General features: G+C 51.2%; 7 protein-coding genes across 7 annotated transcripts; 4 read left to right on the forward strand and 3 right to left on the reverse strand.

Annotated features, from left to right (window-relative positions):
- Positions 1 to 254: 254 nt before the first annotated feature.
- M409DRAFT_54933 (uncharacterized protein) lies at positions 255 to 1,250 on the forward strand (the record flags this gene model as incomplete). Its single annotated transcript, XM_033812868.1, has 1 exon — positions 255 to 1,250. The coding sequence occupies one exon, from the start codon at positions 255 to 257 to the stop codon at positions 1,248 to 1,250; it is 996 nt and encodes a 331-aa protein (XP_033667492.1).
- A 339-nt stretch (positions 1,251 to 1,589) lies between these two features.
- Positions 1,590 to 2,640, reverse strand: M409DRAFT_23238 (uncharacterized protein; the record flags this gene model as incomplete). Its single annotated transcript, XM_033806695.1, has 4 exons — positions 1,590 to 1,752; positions 1,808 to 2,072; positions 2,122 to 2,483; positions 2,543 to 2,640. The coding sequence occupies 4 exons, from the start codon at positions 2,638 to 2,640 to the stop codon at positions 1,590 to 1,592; spliced, it is 888 nt and encodes a 295-aa protein (XP_033667493.1).
- A 2,657-nt stretch (positions 2,641 to 5,297) lies between these two features.
- On the forward strand, positions 5,298 to 5,845 carry M409DRAFT_23239 (uncharacterized protein; the record flags this gene model as incomplete). Its single annotated transcript, XM_033806696.1, has 2 exons — positions 5,298 to 5,591; positions 5,651 to 5,845. 2 exons carry the CDS (start codon positions 5,298 to 5,300, stop codon positions 5,843 to 5,845), a joined length of 489 nt encoding a protein of 162 aa, XP_033667494.1.
- A 209-nt stretch (positions 5,846 to 6,054) lies between these two features.
- On the reverse strand, positions 6,055 to 7,797 carry M409DRAFT_23240 (glycoside hydrolase family 79 protein; the record flags this gene model as incomplete). Its single annotated transcript, XM_033806697.1, has 7 exons — positions 6,055 to 6,500; positions 6,553 to 6,678; positions 6,731 to 7,096; positions 7,147 to 7,254; positions 7,305 to 7,444; positions 7,494 to 7,610; positions 7,658 to 7,797. The coding sequence occupies 7 exons, from the start codon at positions 7,795 to 7,797 to the stop codon at positions 6,055 to 6,057; spliced, it is 1,443 nt and encodes a 480-aa protein (XP_033667495.1).
- A 555-nt stretch (positions 7,798 to 8,352) lies between these two features.
- On the forward strand, positions 8,353 to 10,878 carry M409DRAFT_66610 (glycoside hydrolase family 78 protein; the record flags this gene model as incomplete). Its single annotated transcript, XM_033817010.1, has 3 exons — positions 8,353 to 8,373; positions 8,422 to 8,904; positions 8,959 to 10,878. The coding sequence occupies 3 exons, from the start codon at positions 8,353 to 8,355 to the stop codon at positions 10,876 to 10,878; spliced, it is 2,424 nt and encodes an 807-aa protein (XP_033667496.1).
- Positions 10,879 to 11,472: 594 nt separating this feature from the next.
- Positions 11,473 to 13,506, forward strand: M409DRAFT_36703 (uncharacterized protein; the record flags this gene model as incomplete). Its single annotated transcript, XM_033810601.1, has 9 exons — positions 11,473 to 11,799; positions 11,853 to 11,924; positions 11,981 to 12,141; positions 12,192 to 12,285; positions 12,339 to 12,488; positions 12,539 to 12,928; positions 12,986 to 13,203; positions 13,253 to 13,342; positions 13,404 to 13,506. 9 exons carry the CDS (start codon positions 11,473 to 11,475, stop codon positions 13,504 to 13,506), a joined length of 1,605 nt encoding a protein of 534 aa, XP_033667497.1.
- A 75-nt stretch (positions 13,507 to 13,581) lies between these two features.
- Positions 13,582 to 14,049, reverse strand: M409DRAFT_23243 (uncharacterized protein; the record flags this gene model as incomplete). The annotated part of the gene is made up of 1 exon (XM_033806698.1): positions 13,582 to 14,049. The coding sequence occupies one exon, from the start codon at positions 14,047 to 14,049 to the stop codon at positions 13,582 to 13,584; it is 468 nt and encodes a 155-aa protein (XP_033667498.1).
- Positions 14,050 to 14,566: the final 517 nt, after the last annotated feature.

Below are 14,566 nucleotides of genomic sequence, written 5' to 3' on the forward strand. Positions count from 1 at the left end.
GAAATGACGCGGCGGAAAGACTTTAGCCTGGGAGATACGTGCAATAACAGCATTGTAAAGGACAAGCCGCAGCTTGAAAGTGTATATATCACCGGGCTTGCCTACTCGCATTCTTTTCTCCCTACAGTTCGATTAGATCAACCACTCTCATCACATCAACAGAAGCCTTAAAACTCACCAGTACGATTGCACGCAACATTCAAGCAAGCTCAGGAACATCCTCACACAAACCACCACCGATACTTAACACCGCTATGGCAGACTCTATGACAGACGCCTACATGGCGTACCTGCAGATCGACCACGCCTCCGATCCCTACACCATTTTGGACTTATCACAAGATGATGCTCCAACTGCCCACGAAGTCAAAGCTGCCTACCGTTCTTTGGCTTTGCTCCTGCATCCCGACAAGGGACCATCAGGCGCTTTCGCCGACACACATCACCGTCTGTTCCTGAAGCTTCAACAAGCTCGAGACGACTTGCTGAGCGATAACTCCGGTGCCCGGGATGCTGCAGCAATTGTCAAGCATCTGGTCATACTTGAGGGACCCATTTCCTTGCATCAGCGCAACTTCGACTTCAAGGCCAGGCTTCGCAACCGCCGCGTTGCCGCCATCAAGGAGGAGCATGAGCTAGCTGTAGCTAGAACGGCCTGGAAGCGAAAATCCAAACCTGCGAGTGAGAAGCCCGATCGTGCTGCCGAGAAGCTCGTCGCCCAACACGGAGGCAAGATCACCATCAAACAGGCTCGCCAGGCCGCCTACAACTTCGCACGGAAGCAAGCCGAACCCAAAGCTCCTCGGCAGCCAAAGACATCCAGCAATCAAGCAACTCTCAAGGCCACGAAGCACAAGAAGGCCGACACGATCGAGCAACAACGCAACAGCATGCAAGAGACTGTCGAGCAAAAGATCAAGCAGGACCCCATCCTCGCCACTCCACGCGAAATCGCCCATCGTCGCAATAAGGAGCTCCTCAGTGGCCGCCCTAACAACACATCTCTTGCCGAGGAGCGCCGACGCGACAACACCCTCATAGCCAAAGAGTTCGAGGCCGAGAAGTGGATCCAGTCGCAGGTCGAGCCTCGACTGGCGAAAGCTGTCGCCAAAATGCAGCATCGAGGAATCTTCTTAGCTGCGGGATTGATTGACTACGAGAACATGGAGTCGAAGATCCAGCAGGAACTGCGCGATGAGGCGAAGTGGTACTTTGGTCTTGATCTGAGCGAGTTCTTGGGGATTCACTGATCTGGTCTCGGAGCACCTTCGGATTATGAGGACATCATAAACAGCAGGAAGCCTCATCGGGCGCGCCCGTGAAGAGGAAATGGAATAGGGCGCGGAATGCGCATTCATCAGATTGACAACATGGGACAGGACGGAATTTTGGTTCTAGTTGACTGGCTTTACTGAGGGCGTTCAGGAGTTTGGGCGTCGGCTAAGCACATGGCACTGTACTATTATGACCCCATCTCCCTTTCATATGCTTTCGAGTTCCCCCCATTCATTCAAACTCTGACAAACAAAGCTTCAGCATATCTTACGCCTTCTGTAAATTTCACAACGTCATTCTGTCATCTACACCTCCTATAACGGCTTCTGTGCAACCCAAATAATAGGCGGCATGATCATAGCTGAGCCATTCTCCGCATCCTTCGCAGCCGCCTCAACAGTCTTCAACAACTTAGTTCCTTGTTCATTTCCCGTCGAATACACCCGTCTAGCATATTGCTCCGATAGCATTAGAAGCCTGCAATCTCCATGTCAGCAACAAATCTCTTAAACCTCGGCATACCCAGACTTACGGATCACTATTATACCGCATCAAATGCTTGTGCTCCAAGAACCGGTCTCCCTCGTCATGTCGCTGTGCCGTCTGAAAGCCATTCTCAGTAAGCATTCCCGTAAGATGTCTCCGCCACTCGTTCTCAGGATTGCCTTGTCCTTCTTTCGTACCAGCCATCCACGCACACCAGGCGTCCATGGCGGGGACTTCGAGTTCGGCGTATGCCTTGACCACGAAGCTCTTATAGACATCCACTTCGTCCCACTGGAGATGGCCACCAGGCCCTAGGAAAGGGTCAGCATTCGTCAAAGAGACAGGAGAATTTTGGCTGACTCAGTAGTTTGAAAAGGTTCTTGATCACCGGCACAGGGTTATTGTCTTTGATCGCCACCGTGATGAGTCGCACGTGGACGAGATCGAATTTTCCTTTGAATTCCTTTGGTACGTCCTCGAAGAAGTTCCACTTGTGCAGCGTCAAGTTTTCAGGAAGCCATTCTTTTGGCGGCGCTTGTTGGAGATTGACATCGAAGGCGTGGAGGTCTGAGGGTGGTCCGAGTTGGCGTCCGACTTCTACGAGCCAGAGGGTAGTGCCACATGCTATGTCTGCGATGGAGGCTGTGGGTTCGAGAGGAGGGATGGAAGGGTGGATGTTGAATCCGAGCGCTTCTCGCCAGATGTATTGCTGGAGAGCTAGACTGTTGCGTCGACCTATCAGTCTTTCCTGCTTCTTTAGGGAGCAGTTTGCAAAGCCTACCGAACCGTGCCCTGGAAATCCGAAGCCAGGATATAGTAGTCACTCTTCGAATAATCTTTGTTCAGAACGGCCTGTTCATCCTGTCTAGTCGCACTCATGATCGCAGATGCTATTTCGAAGCGTCGTGTCAAGGGGAAGAGAGAAGCTGATCTGCAGACGATGTCAAAGATCTTATCGATGAAACAAACTCGCGAAATGATCCAAGTCTACGGGAATTGCAGTTGCGTCTTACACACACAGGGTCCTTTTCAGGCCCGTCTCTGCGCAGCTATAGCCTAATGAGGTAGAACATGCGGAATCGTTCAGAAGGAGGATCGTCGTAGAGCTACTCTTACTAATGACAAAATTCGGTGGTCATGCTGGAGCTTCATTGTCAGGATTTGTTCGAGACTCTTCATTGAAATGTAGAAATCGTAGCCCTAACATAAGTTTTCCTAAATCCTTCTGTCGTTTCTATATATACTAAGCCTGTTGGTACGGTCCGAGACCAGTTCATTCCTTCTGACCACGCATAGTTTCGTGTCAACATTTGACGGGCACATCAAGTGCCATTTGACTTTATATTCCTCGGGTCTTCCTCATGTTTAAGCAGCAAGCTACCGACTCAGAAGCTTAAGTCTGACCCAAGCTTACGGGCTGTTTGATTCGCACCGTCAGGCTCCACCAGAAACCCCGAAACCATACACAGCCTTACGTACCCAGATACCCGGTGGGTGATTAGTATTCTTTTGCAATCTGAGTGCGCTGGTGGCGGGAAACACCCGTTAGCCTGCCAAAATACCTCTCCAGTCCCCTTTTCGGCAAGGCTTTGTGTTTGTGCAGGCCTTGGTAAAGTCTCTTGGCCCTCGCGGCATCACATTGATCCAAAGTGCGGAAACTACAGATCGATGGAAATTTTCCGCAATATGTCACCGCCAGTACTCTGTCTGATACGTGTACTCTGTGGAATTTAGGTCACATGTCCTGCTAAGCCCTGCAATGCCTGTCTTGTGTCGGCCTTCCCGTCGGCATGCACCACTCACAACCAGCGCGTCTATTTGAGATCTATTCGATGCTAGCAGCTACTTCTACGATCTCAACATAAGTTAGCAAGCTGCGTTTACGAATTTTACAACATTTCAGAAACGCCTTTTACCCGACAACTACAGCCTTGGATATATAGGCTTTCCACCAGCTCTAGGAAAGAAGCCTCTGTCGTCCAGTCACTTCAACATTGGAAATTGATTGAGAATAAATTGAACACACACTCGCTCGTTCGTCCGCTATCGCTACACTGACCGATCTCGCGATAGCCGCTCTGCACAGCCTCAAGTGACAATAGGATTTCACCTTCGTTGTCATGGATGTTATTGACCCCTTATCTGCTGAGTCTGATCAGCAATACTGCAGCGTTTGTAGTCGTTTGTGATTCGACGGCGTGAACGATGCAAAAACAAAACGGTATGTATCCTTGAAACCATCGTGGATGTGAAATATATACTCGATTCTCCAGAGAATGGACATAGTTACCCTGTTCGGAAGACAACAACGCTGGCGGCTTAGCACTGGCAAAACATGATTTCCCAAGTTGGAGTCTTCGCTAGTGTTGAAAAAAACCTTATCCTCACCATCAAACCCATCGGTTATTGCACCTCATCTAGAGAGAACATATGAGAGTTCGATCATCGTGGGGGATAGTACAGCTCGCAATGAAACGCTTCACGCTACACAGGCCGCAAGAGGAATCTGAGGCCGAGAAGGTGACACTGAGAACGGACTTCAATTCTCATGCAGAATTTCTGTCGATGCTACGAGGCTCTGAAAGTGACCACTCTACGCAGTCTACCTGAGCCGTAGGAGACATTGGGATCAATGCTAATGCACGTTAGTGATGATTCCATGCTAAGCCCTAGATTGATTTGTACTTCATGATGCAACATCTAAATATAACCTCGTCATACGTCGAGGCCAACTCAAAATAATTTTTCTTCTCGCACTGGTAGATGTCGACTTCCATGCTATACGACATAAGCAGTGATTGCACATCACTCCCTGCGTCAGTCTACACTAAGTGACACAACATCACTTTTGACGGCGTGGGCAGTAGTTCAATATCCTATTATGTATCTGTTAGTATTGCTTACTCGGCACTGTTTCCAACTTCCCATGCTAAGGCCAGGACCGCGATCTCCATTACACAAATCATTTTGTGAAAGGGTCGACGACACCGAGACAATCTACAATATGGCATCAAGTAGATACAGAGAGCGCTAATGAAGGAGCTGAACTTCTGATGCACAATCTTCATTAGTTTGCACAGTCTGATACATTTTAAAAGTCTGTGGGCGTCAACTAACGCGCTCATAGTGCGCTTGTCACGCCATGTAATCGTTCTGTCGGTGACCGGTTATGAAGCTTCACAGCCTTACGGGCTTAGATACCATTTCCGTACAGTGGTTCTAGGAGAGTGATGATAGATGTAGAGTGTACTCCGGTGCACAAGAGAATTGGCAGGATCGAAACAATAGAGGGTTCGCTGGATCACAGCATTAACTTCATCTGTCTGCAAGCACGCGAATGGCCTGGTCTTACTCGCATCATGGCATACGAGCTTAGCAATCACCTTGGGTAGAGGGAAGACTCTTCGACGGACTGGTTGCAAAAAAAAGTATACATAAAGCAGTTCTTCGCGCCTGGTAGTCTTTACGCAGCAAGCCAGCATATCTCAAGCGAATCATACCAGTCAACCTCATACTTGATAAGATCACTCAACAGAATGGCCATCAACACCCTTCTCCTTGGAGTCCTCTCCCTCGCCTTGAGCGTGACCGCTACGGTGACAGAGGACCTGGATGCGATAGCCGACAAGCTGAACACTATCGACTTCCACATCAGCGAGTACAACAACGAGACGCAAAAGTTGGACCTGTCAGGCTTCCACGACCTCTTCGCAGCCTACGATGCGGTAAAGATACAACCGTTTACGAAAATTGAAGAAGAAGACATCGTGAACTACGTCACGGTGCTAGCGTATGACTATCAGCTCTTCTCCGAGCTCATCTCGAACAAAGTGAGGCCGCCTAGATCGATGCAAAGATAGGTCGCTGACACAGGCAACTCCTTTATTAGGCCGACCTTATCAAGAAGGGTGGTTTTGGCAACGCCCTCTCTAGCGATCTCCACGTTCTCAAGTTCAAGAGTCTAGACTTGCTGTACGCCTATGAGGCAGAAACAAAAGATGACAACCCTAACGCATCAAACGAACTGGATTCGCTGTCAGGGCAGATTGATTCCTACATCGAGACAGCGATTAGTTCGGTCTGATTGAGGTATCGCAAAGCCTTGGGTGTGCTCGATGGGATCGAATGACAGGGAGGCGAGGCGCGGAGCAGACAGGACAAGGACCAGCGGTTTTGTAGACAGTTTTTAAAGACATCCATGCGTTAGAAATCAAACTGAGCCGAGATTGAAAAGTAGAAAATGATACATGTCATTGGTCCGATTGTTGAGTTCAACTGCGGCAGGTTTGTACCTCACAGATATACTAGTAAAGCCTCGCTGGCATTAACCGTGAATGAAGCCTTCCCATCAGACACAGTCGTAGTCTCTTGTAGCGGCGTGCCCTGAATGGCACAGGTTCCGTTTTGAAAAGTCTGGCCGCCAAATGTTGGATTCTGTCCCTGGTCTTGCCTCGAGGTGGAGAATGGCGCTGTCAATCTGACCGCGTGTACGCTGGAACAGCCGACAAGTCCCGTCAAGTTGAAGATCTGCGCAGAGCGTGTTCCTGTGGCGTAGTAGTCGGAATTATACAAAAGCACCTTGGTGATTTGGCCGTTGGAGTAGATCGCCCAGCCCCCGTACGTGCTGTTAAAGTCATCAAGTGGAGCAATCTGGTCTGCGCCAGCGAGAGCAAGAGTGGCAAAGTAGGCTCCGTAGTAGGGTGCTCCCATTGAATAGCGGCCCCACCAACAATATGGACCTGATAAGATTAGCACAGTCGATCGCAGGGGTTTGAAGAGTACATGGCTTACAGTTGCCGATGGTGCCTTGATGAAAATAGAGCGATTCTGTACCCAGATGTAGCAGCTGTAAAGAATAGTCCATGACCCACAGGCCAGATCCAAACATTGGGCTGATTCCGCCTCCACCTTGTGTAGCTCCAGGACGGTCAGTGTGATAATGATTGGTCTTGACGTTGTTATTACTCACCGGAATTCGTCTCACCCATGATATACGCTTTCCCTTTCGAGTTCGCAGCAGCAATCTCAGCCTTGAACGGAGCAATTTGCTGTGAAATGGCGCTATGGTTCATCAGTTGCGGGAGGTTTGCCGTCGATCGGCTTTGTGGGTAGTTATGGGAGCAGTAGTCCTTAACGAACTGTTTCGAATTGCCCTCGACAGCAGTGAGCCCCTGAATACTAAACCCGCTCGTGCTGAAGTACACTCCAGCAGAGACGAGGTTCGTTCGGGATAGATTGCCGCCAACTGCAGCTTGCCAGGAAGCCTGTGAGGCAAAGTCGTCCGAAGCGGTCCAAGAGCCACCATTGGTGTTGATAGGCGACGAGCTGGAGTAGACTTGCCTCTCGGTCAGCTTCATACGAGGACTTGGAAGGGATCGAGCTCACAGTTAGGTTCATTGCCAAGCTCTATGGCGTCCAAATTTGCGATCTCTGCCACAGCCTTTTTGGCGGCTGAGATTGTGTTGCTGAGATTGTTAAGCTGCCGGTTGAGCCCTTTGACTTTTAAGCTGAACAAATCGATTGTCTGATGATGAAAATATTACCTAGAATCACACTGCCGTTGTATGTTCCAGCCAGGGACAGGAAAGAGGGGCCGTAAGTCAATGATGCAGGAGCGTCGGAAGGACTTGCGATTGTGTACATGACCTCACTCGGTGAAGAAGCATTGTACGTTGCGCGATCTCTGTTCAACGTCAGGCCCAAAGGAAGCTCAGCGATTATGTACGACTGACTGAGTCGTGCCACCGATTCTGAGCGGCGGCCATGTGCCTGTGAGAGCTTGAAAGTTTTGGAGACACTGCTCAGTGGAGGCAAGGTCTGCGTATCCCGGCCATGCGAAAAACTCGATGCTGACTTCAAGTTAGACTTGGACATGGCAGGTACTATCCAGACTCACGAGACACCAATAGGGGCCGGCAGAAGTTGCTTGCTTGCGTTGACTGGAGGTGTCGCCGGGACAGCGAAGGTGACGGCGGCTGCTGTGTACACAAGAAGTGCCTTAACGAGACCAGTGAGTAGTACCGATCTGACCGACATGACTGCCTGAGGCGATGACCCAAGAACGAGATGGGTGAGAGGTGTTTCAAACTTGACTCGCGGCTGCAAGGCTGCAACGGTGATATTTGACCTTATTGCAAAAGATGATCTCTGAGACCAAGGCCATTTCTGGGAAGCATTGGCCCGAAGAGAGACTCTCATCCAAGCTCCTCGGCGACGAAGTCGCGTCCATGTTCGGGGTGAGCTTACGACTCCAGGATCTTTTCATCACCCGGAGTGGAGAAAGACTAAGGGGACGAACGATCTGGGGCTCCACGAGTTTCGGTCTGGGGTGACAACGGACAACCTGGTTCGTGGAGAAATAAGAGCCCACAAGCGTGGAGTTTGTAAACCTTGTTCGGAAGCTTATGGGGCTTTCACTGACGACAGCCTTTCGGTTCGGCCTGTGATGCCCCGACGTCTCTCGTCGATACGTACGTCGGCTTTTGCTTTCAGCTACTAGCCAGCGCGGTGTTCCAGCTTGCATCAACATTGATCGTGCAGAAGACGAATAGCACCTGGCAAGGTGAAAGGATCTGCCATTGTACCTTCACCATGAATTCGAGCCAACAGAAAGTGAGTCTCGCTTGTGCCCTTCAGGAGGATGCACTGACAAGTACGCAGGTAATTGCACAGCTCAACTCGAACTGGATCTGGGTGCCAGATTGGGTTGATTCGTGTACGGAGAACACTGCTGGTAGGATCGTAGCGTTCATTCGCCATATTCAGCTTCCTTCGATTCCCAAGACAGGGGTGCTTCACATCTCGGCCGATACCCGATATAAGTTGTTCATCAACAACCAGCGCGTGTCCATTGGACCCAGTCGTGGCAGTCCATACCTCTGGTATTACGACCGCCTCGATATCGCCGGTCACCTACGCGAAGGCCGCAATGAAATCCGTGTCGAGGTCCTACGGTACTTTGCGGCCAACAGAGCAGCAATGCCGTTTGGTCGGACAAATTTCCCTGGGTTGACTATTTACGGAGCCATTGACGCTGGTGGTCAGGAGTTGAAGATAACGTCAGGGGACGTGAGGGAATGGCGTGCTCAAGTACACGATGAGATCGCGTTCCCTACAGGGATCATTGACGATGGTTTTCTTCACGTAAGAGGGTGGCCAAACTTTAGCTACAGCGTGGTGGACTGACAGTGTGCACAGATCTACGAAAGAGTCTCAGTCCAGCCATCGAAGGGCGCAGTCACTCCAGTGGCCTATTCGTTCAAGACGCTCAATGGGGATCTACTCCCGTGGAGGTTACAGCCACGCGTTATACCAATGCCAGAGGAGTCACCAGCTACATTCGGCTCCATTCGCCGATGCGAAAGTCATCAGCCGATCGATGGCTGGTTGCAGCACTTCTTGAACGGGAATGCTCTACAATTGGACGCCGGCTCCACACATTCAATAGACCTACAAGCAGATGTTCACTCGACAGCGTTCGTGCGATGGCAATTTCGATCTACGGCTGAAAGTAGTCTACACATCAAGATAATTTACTCTGAGGGATTCGAGCTGGAGCCTAGATCATATCCTTTCTTTCGAAGCAAGGGAGATCGCCTCCAGAGCGAGAACGGTCACATTCTTGGACCATTCGATGAAGTGGACCTAATTGTCAAGCCTGGTCAAGATGTCAATTACCAACCTTTCTGGTTCCGCACTTTTCGCATTATCAGGATTGAGATTGCGGTTGGCCCAGCGCCAGTCGAGCTCGTGTCTTTTACCGCGACGCAGACCAACTATTCCCTCCAAGTGAAGGCAACTTGGGAGCAGCCTCACGCCCCTGAGACCAGTCAGATGTGGGATGTCTCAATTCGAACATTGCAAAATTGCATGTTCGATGGCTACTCAGACTGCCCCTTTTACGAACAGCTTCAATACAGTATGGATAGCCGAGCAGTCGGCTTGTTCCATTACCTGCTCTCTGGTGACGATCGACTCATGCGGCAAGCAATCACTCATTTCGCATCTTCGACAACAGTTGAAGGCTTGCCACAGTCTCGCTTCCCATCGCACGTCAACCAACTAATCGCTGCATTCCCTCTCTACTGGATTTTGGAGATCTGTGATCACCATCTGTACTTCGGAGACATTGCATTCACACGCTCTATGATGCCACGCATTGACGGCGTGCTCGAATTTTTCAGGAGATACACCGACGAGCGCGGCCTCGTCAGCGGACTGCCCGACGACCTCTGGCAATTTGTCGACTGGGTCACGACATGGCATGCCACTGACGAGCACCCGGACAAGGGCGTTCCAACATCTGGGCGCAAGACAAACTGCCACACATATTTCAGCATGGTGCTGGCATATGTTCTTCGCGAAGCGGCCTCACTGGCTGTACAAATCGGGAGGCCTGGCTTTGCGGAGGAGTATAATGGTCGTGCGCAGTCGCTGTGCAAGGCTGTGCGGAAGCACTGCTATGACGGGTCTTACTTCACTGATTCGACTGCCGACGTTGCTGACGATCTGTCCTACTCTCAACACTGCCAGGTCTGGGCCATTCTCTCCGGCGCAGCGAGCAGAGAAGACTACTCGCGGCTGACCAAAGACGCATTCTCCGGGAACTCGCCAATCAACTTCTCGAAATGCTCGTACATGATGAGATTCTACGCCCTTCGTGCCTTTGCTATGGCGGGAGATCACGTCTACGAGCAACAATGGAAAACTACTTGGGATCCCTGGAAAAAGATGCTCCAAAACAACTTGACTACATGGGAGGAAGACGATGTCAGACAGCGATCTGATTGCCATGCCTGGGGTAGTCTGCCGATCTACGAGTTTTGTACTGAGCTGGCAGGCGTAAAAGTACTCGCCCCAGGGGCAACGAAGATCTTGTTCAAGCCAAGGCTTCGGCTGGCTCCTGAAATTCGTGCTCGCATATGCCTAGGAAAAGACAATCTTGCGACGGTGCAGTGGAAGCAGAGTCCAGATGGCCAGTCTATGGAAGTTGGATTGAAGCTGCAGAAGGCTATAGAAATAGACAGCCAATTGCCTGGCGGAGGGATTGTTGAGTATGGCACGACTGACAACCTGTCTTTGTGGTGGAAGATTGATAAACCCGTGGAACAGTCTTGAACCCGTGTTCCCATTAACATTGGTCAAGATGGAAATATTTGATGTTGCTCAAAATGCCATTTCATCCGGAAGAGATAGTGGCCGTCATTACAAGGCTGCAAAGGCGATCATGTTCTTGTTCGAGGCTGTTCCATGACCACGAAACCCCTCGCTGATGGAAAATTCCCTTAGCAGTCGCCGAGAAGCACGCTATTACAGGAAGTACAATTTGGTTCAGAGGCCGAAAGGAGCGCCTTAAAGTTGACTTATTGATTCCTTCAGCTGATACTCGGTCCAAGGTATCCCGAAGTCCCAAGTCACTCTCCCATCACAAGCTTCGCCAGGGACGCGTAGGCCGTCTAGCGCAACGCCACGTGCCTACCCCATGGCACATCCGGGGCACATTCTGCTTGCTCTCCAGTCTTCACGCTGTCCCCTACGACATACAAAGAGCCACCACTAACTTGCTTTCCACGCTCCGGAACAAGGCCTCCAAGTTCCACCGTGAGCCATTCGACAGTCGCAGCAGCGTTGGACTCCTCCGTCCTACCCCCAAACCTTCTCTCAACCATGGCTGCCCCAAGCAATCCCAACAACGACGAGAAGCCGCCTCCCATGGAAGTAGACACGCACAAAATCGACACAACCTACATCTCCGAACTCCCCAACTCGACAAACCACACAGAAGCAGTCCTCCGCTCCAAAGCCGACGACCTCACAGTCTGGCAATCCATCAAATCCTACAAGCTTGTCTCGGCGGTAGCCATGGCCGCAGCCTTCTGCGCCTCCCTTGACGGATACCAGATCACACTCAACGGCGGCATCGTGTCGAACAAAGGGTTCATTCGACAATTCGGCGGAGCTGGTGTCAAGGTCTTGCCGAGCAAGTACATCTCTGCTTGGGGAGGGGTGCAGAGTGCTGGGCAGACGGTTGGGCAGATTGTAAGTTTGAGTCTGAGGAGAAGTGTTAGGATGTAGCTGATCCAGTTGGGAAGGGCTTGCAATTCGTTACGGATTCGTTGGGGAGGAAGTATGCGATGTATACGCTTTGGATCATCTTGACTGGAGTGAGTCTGCTACGCCAAATCTGAGTACGAACGGGACTGCACTGACATAACAACAGAGCATCTTCGCAGAAACCTTCGCCACGCACTGGTCGCACTGGCTAGTTGCCAAGCTCTTCTCCGGCATTGGTGTTGGAATGCTGCAGGCGACCATGCCAGTATATCTCTCTGAGTTGGCGCCAACACAGCTTCGAGGGTTTTTGATCAACGCCTACACCTTGTGAGTGACATGAAGTTCGATTTGGCGGCGTGTGCTGACCAGAAAACCAGCTGGTTCGTGCTTGGACAGTTGTTCGGCTCTATCGCTTTGAATGAACTCAACCAGATTAATCCCTACGATTTCCGTACTGCGATCTACAGTCAAGTGGGTGGTATCTCGCAGCTGGCATTGAGATAGATGCTGATTGTGACTTGTAGTGGGCAATGATCGGGGTGATGATAATTATCTTCGTCCTCTTACCAGAATCGCCGTGGTGGCTATGCAGCAAATCCAAGACGGAGCAAGCTGCAAAAGTCCTCAACAGATACAACGGCCATGTCGAGAGCTTCAACGTGCATGAAACCATCGTACGTCAAGCCCCTACCACAGACGTCTGACATTCTGACAAAATCCACAGGAAGTCATGGTCGCCACGATCGACGAAGAGCGCAGCCTCGCCCACCTCCAACAACAAGAAGGCATCCTCTCCGTCTTCCAAGGCCGGAACTTCATCCGTTTCATCATCGCTTCTTGGCCCAAAATCACGCAGCAGCTCGTCGGTCTCTCCGTCTTCAACACTTACTCGACATACTTCTTCCAGAATTCCGGCTTCAAGGACCCCTTCCTGGTCACGGTCATCCTGGGCTGCGTACAGCTGTTGTCTATGTTGATCACCGCGACTACGACGGACGCGTTCGGTAGAAGGCCGTTGACTGTGTATCCATACGGCATCACGTCGCTTTCGTTGTTGGCGCTGGGCGTCGTGGGTTGCTTTGACTACAGCAAGCCTGATCTCAGCTCGTTGCTCGTAAGTTGCCATCCACCTTCCAATCTACATGTGGTTCTTGTTGACAGAACATCTCAGATCTTCTTCACCTGCCTCGCTACGTTCACAACCACTGGAGCGTCCGCCATCGGCTACGCATATGCTGCTGAGGTGCCTTCCCAGCGCTTGCGCGCGCGGACTGCCGGTTGGGCTTTGGCTCTCTCCAACATGGTGGCCATTATCTTCTCCTTTTGCACACCACTCATGATCAATGGGACTGACGCCAAGTCGGGCTGGGGAGTCAAGACTGGCATTTTGTAAGGCAGCAGGATTCCATTTCCTGACTTGTATGCTGACTGCTGGTAGCTTCGCTGGAACGGGCGCCGTGGCCGTCGTGATTGCTTGGTTCATCATGCCTGAGGTGGCGAGACGGACGCCTGCTGAGATTGACGAGATGTGAGTTCTCTTCACGAAGCACTTCGTTGAGGCATAGGATGCTGACAAGATCCCTTCGCAGGTTCGAAAACAAAGTAAACTTACGGAAGTTCAACAAGTATGTCACAGATGTTCAGGTGCATGCGGAAGAGGTCCATCGTGAGGAGGAGAAGCTGGTAGCGTAGAAAATGTCCAGAAGCAAGATACTGCCAACCGAGCTTGATCCCTCAACCCAACCACACGTTCCCTTCTGCCTACGCTCACAAAATCCCCAACCCGTCCGGAAACTCCCAAACCCCCTTCTCATCCGCCCACTCCCTCACCCCCTCCCAATCCCTACACATATGCTCCGCACCCCACGGCGGCTCCACCTTCCTATCCGGAAACCTCCAACTCGCATTCCCCTCCACCGTAACATCTCCCGCACACAGAATCCCCTGCCGCAAATAATCAAAACAATGCGCGATATGCTCCGCCATATGCGTTTCATCCGCTCCATTCCAGAGTTTGCCGTACGAGTGCATTATGGTGCTGAGGCAGTGGAGTTGGTGTGGGGCGGAGAGCATGTAGGCTTCTTGGGGACTGCCGGTGTTTAAGGGGTCGAGGGTGTAGGGCGGGTCGTGGGTTGGGTGGGAGGATTGTGGGAGTGTAATTAGACCGCGCGATGAAGGGGAGAGGGGGATCCAGTTTGCGAGGATGGATTCAAGGAGGGGAAGGGAGGACCACATGGAGCCGGTGGCGAAGGAGGCGTTGGGGAGGAAGAGGGTTGGTTTTAGGGTGTGGGGTCATTCTGCGAAGCCAGAGGCGTCAATTATGTAGAATAACGAGAAAGAGGGAAGGGAGTCTCTTACGATCGACTCGAGCGCCAGGCTCTGGATAGACTTTACACTCTTGTAAGGTATTCTGTTTCCAAACTTGAGATCCAAGAACAGCGACGAGAAGTAACAGGAGTACGTTCCAGAACAATACGAGCCATTTCAACCACACAGTCAAGCCTTGGTTTCGAGATAGCGGCGCCCTCCAGGAAGTCCGGATGTCTTCTATCGGCGAATCGTCTTCCGCATCCTCAACATCTTTCTCGTCGACCCGAGAGTAGGAACTCATCCGTAGCATGGTGAAGCTCGAGGTACCACTGCTACTCGAACCCCTAAACAACCGGGCACCCAGAGAAGGTCTTTCCGAACGCGTAGAAGACGTAGAAGTAAGTAAGTAGCTCTGGAGCTACGAGCCCTAAGGGACGCAAGG

This window comes from Zasmidium cellare, assembly GCF_010093935.1.
Source record: "Zasmidium cellare ATCC 36951 unplaced genomic scaffold M409scaffold_18, whole genome shotgun sequence".
Classification (NCBI taxonomy): domain Eukaryota; kingdom Fungi; phylum Ascomycota; class Dothideomycetes; order Mycosphaerellales; family Mycosphaerellaceae; genus Zasmidium; species Zasmidium cellare.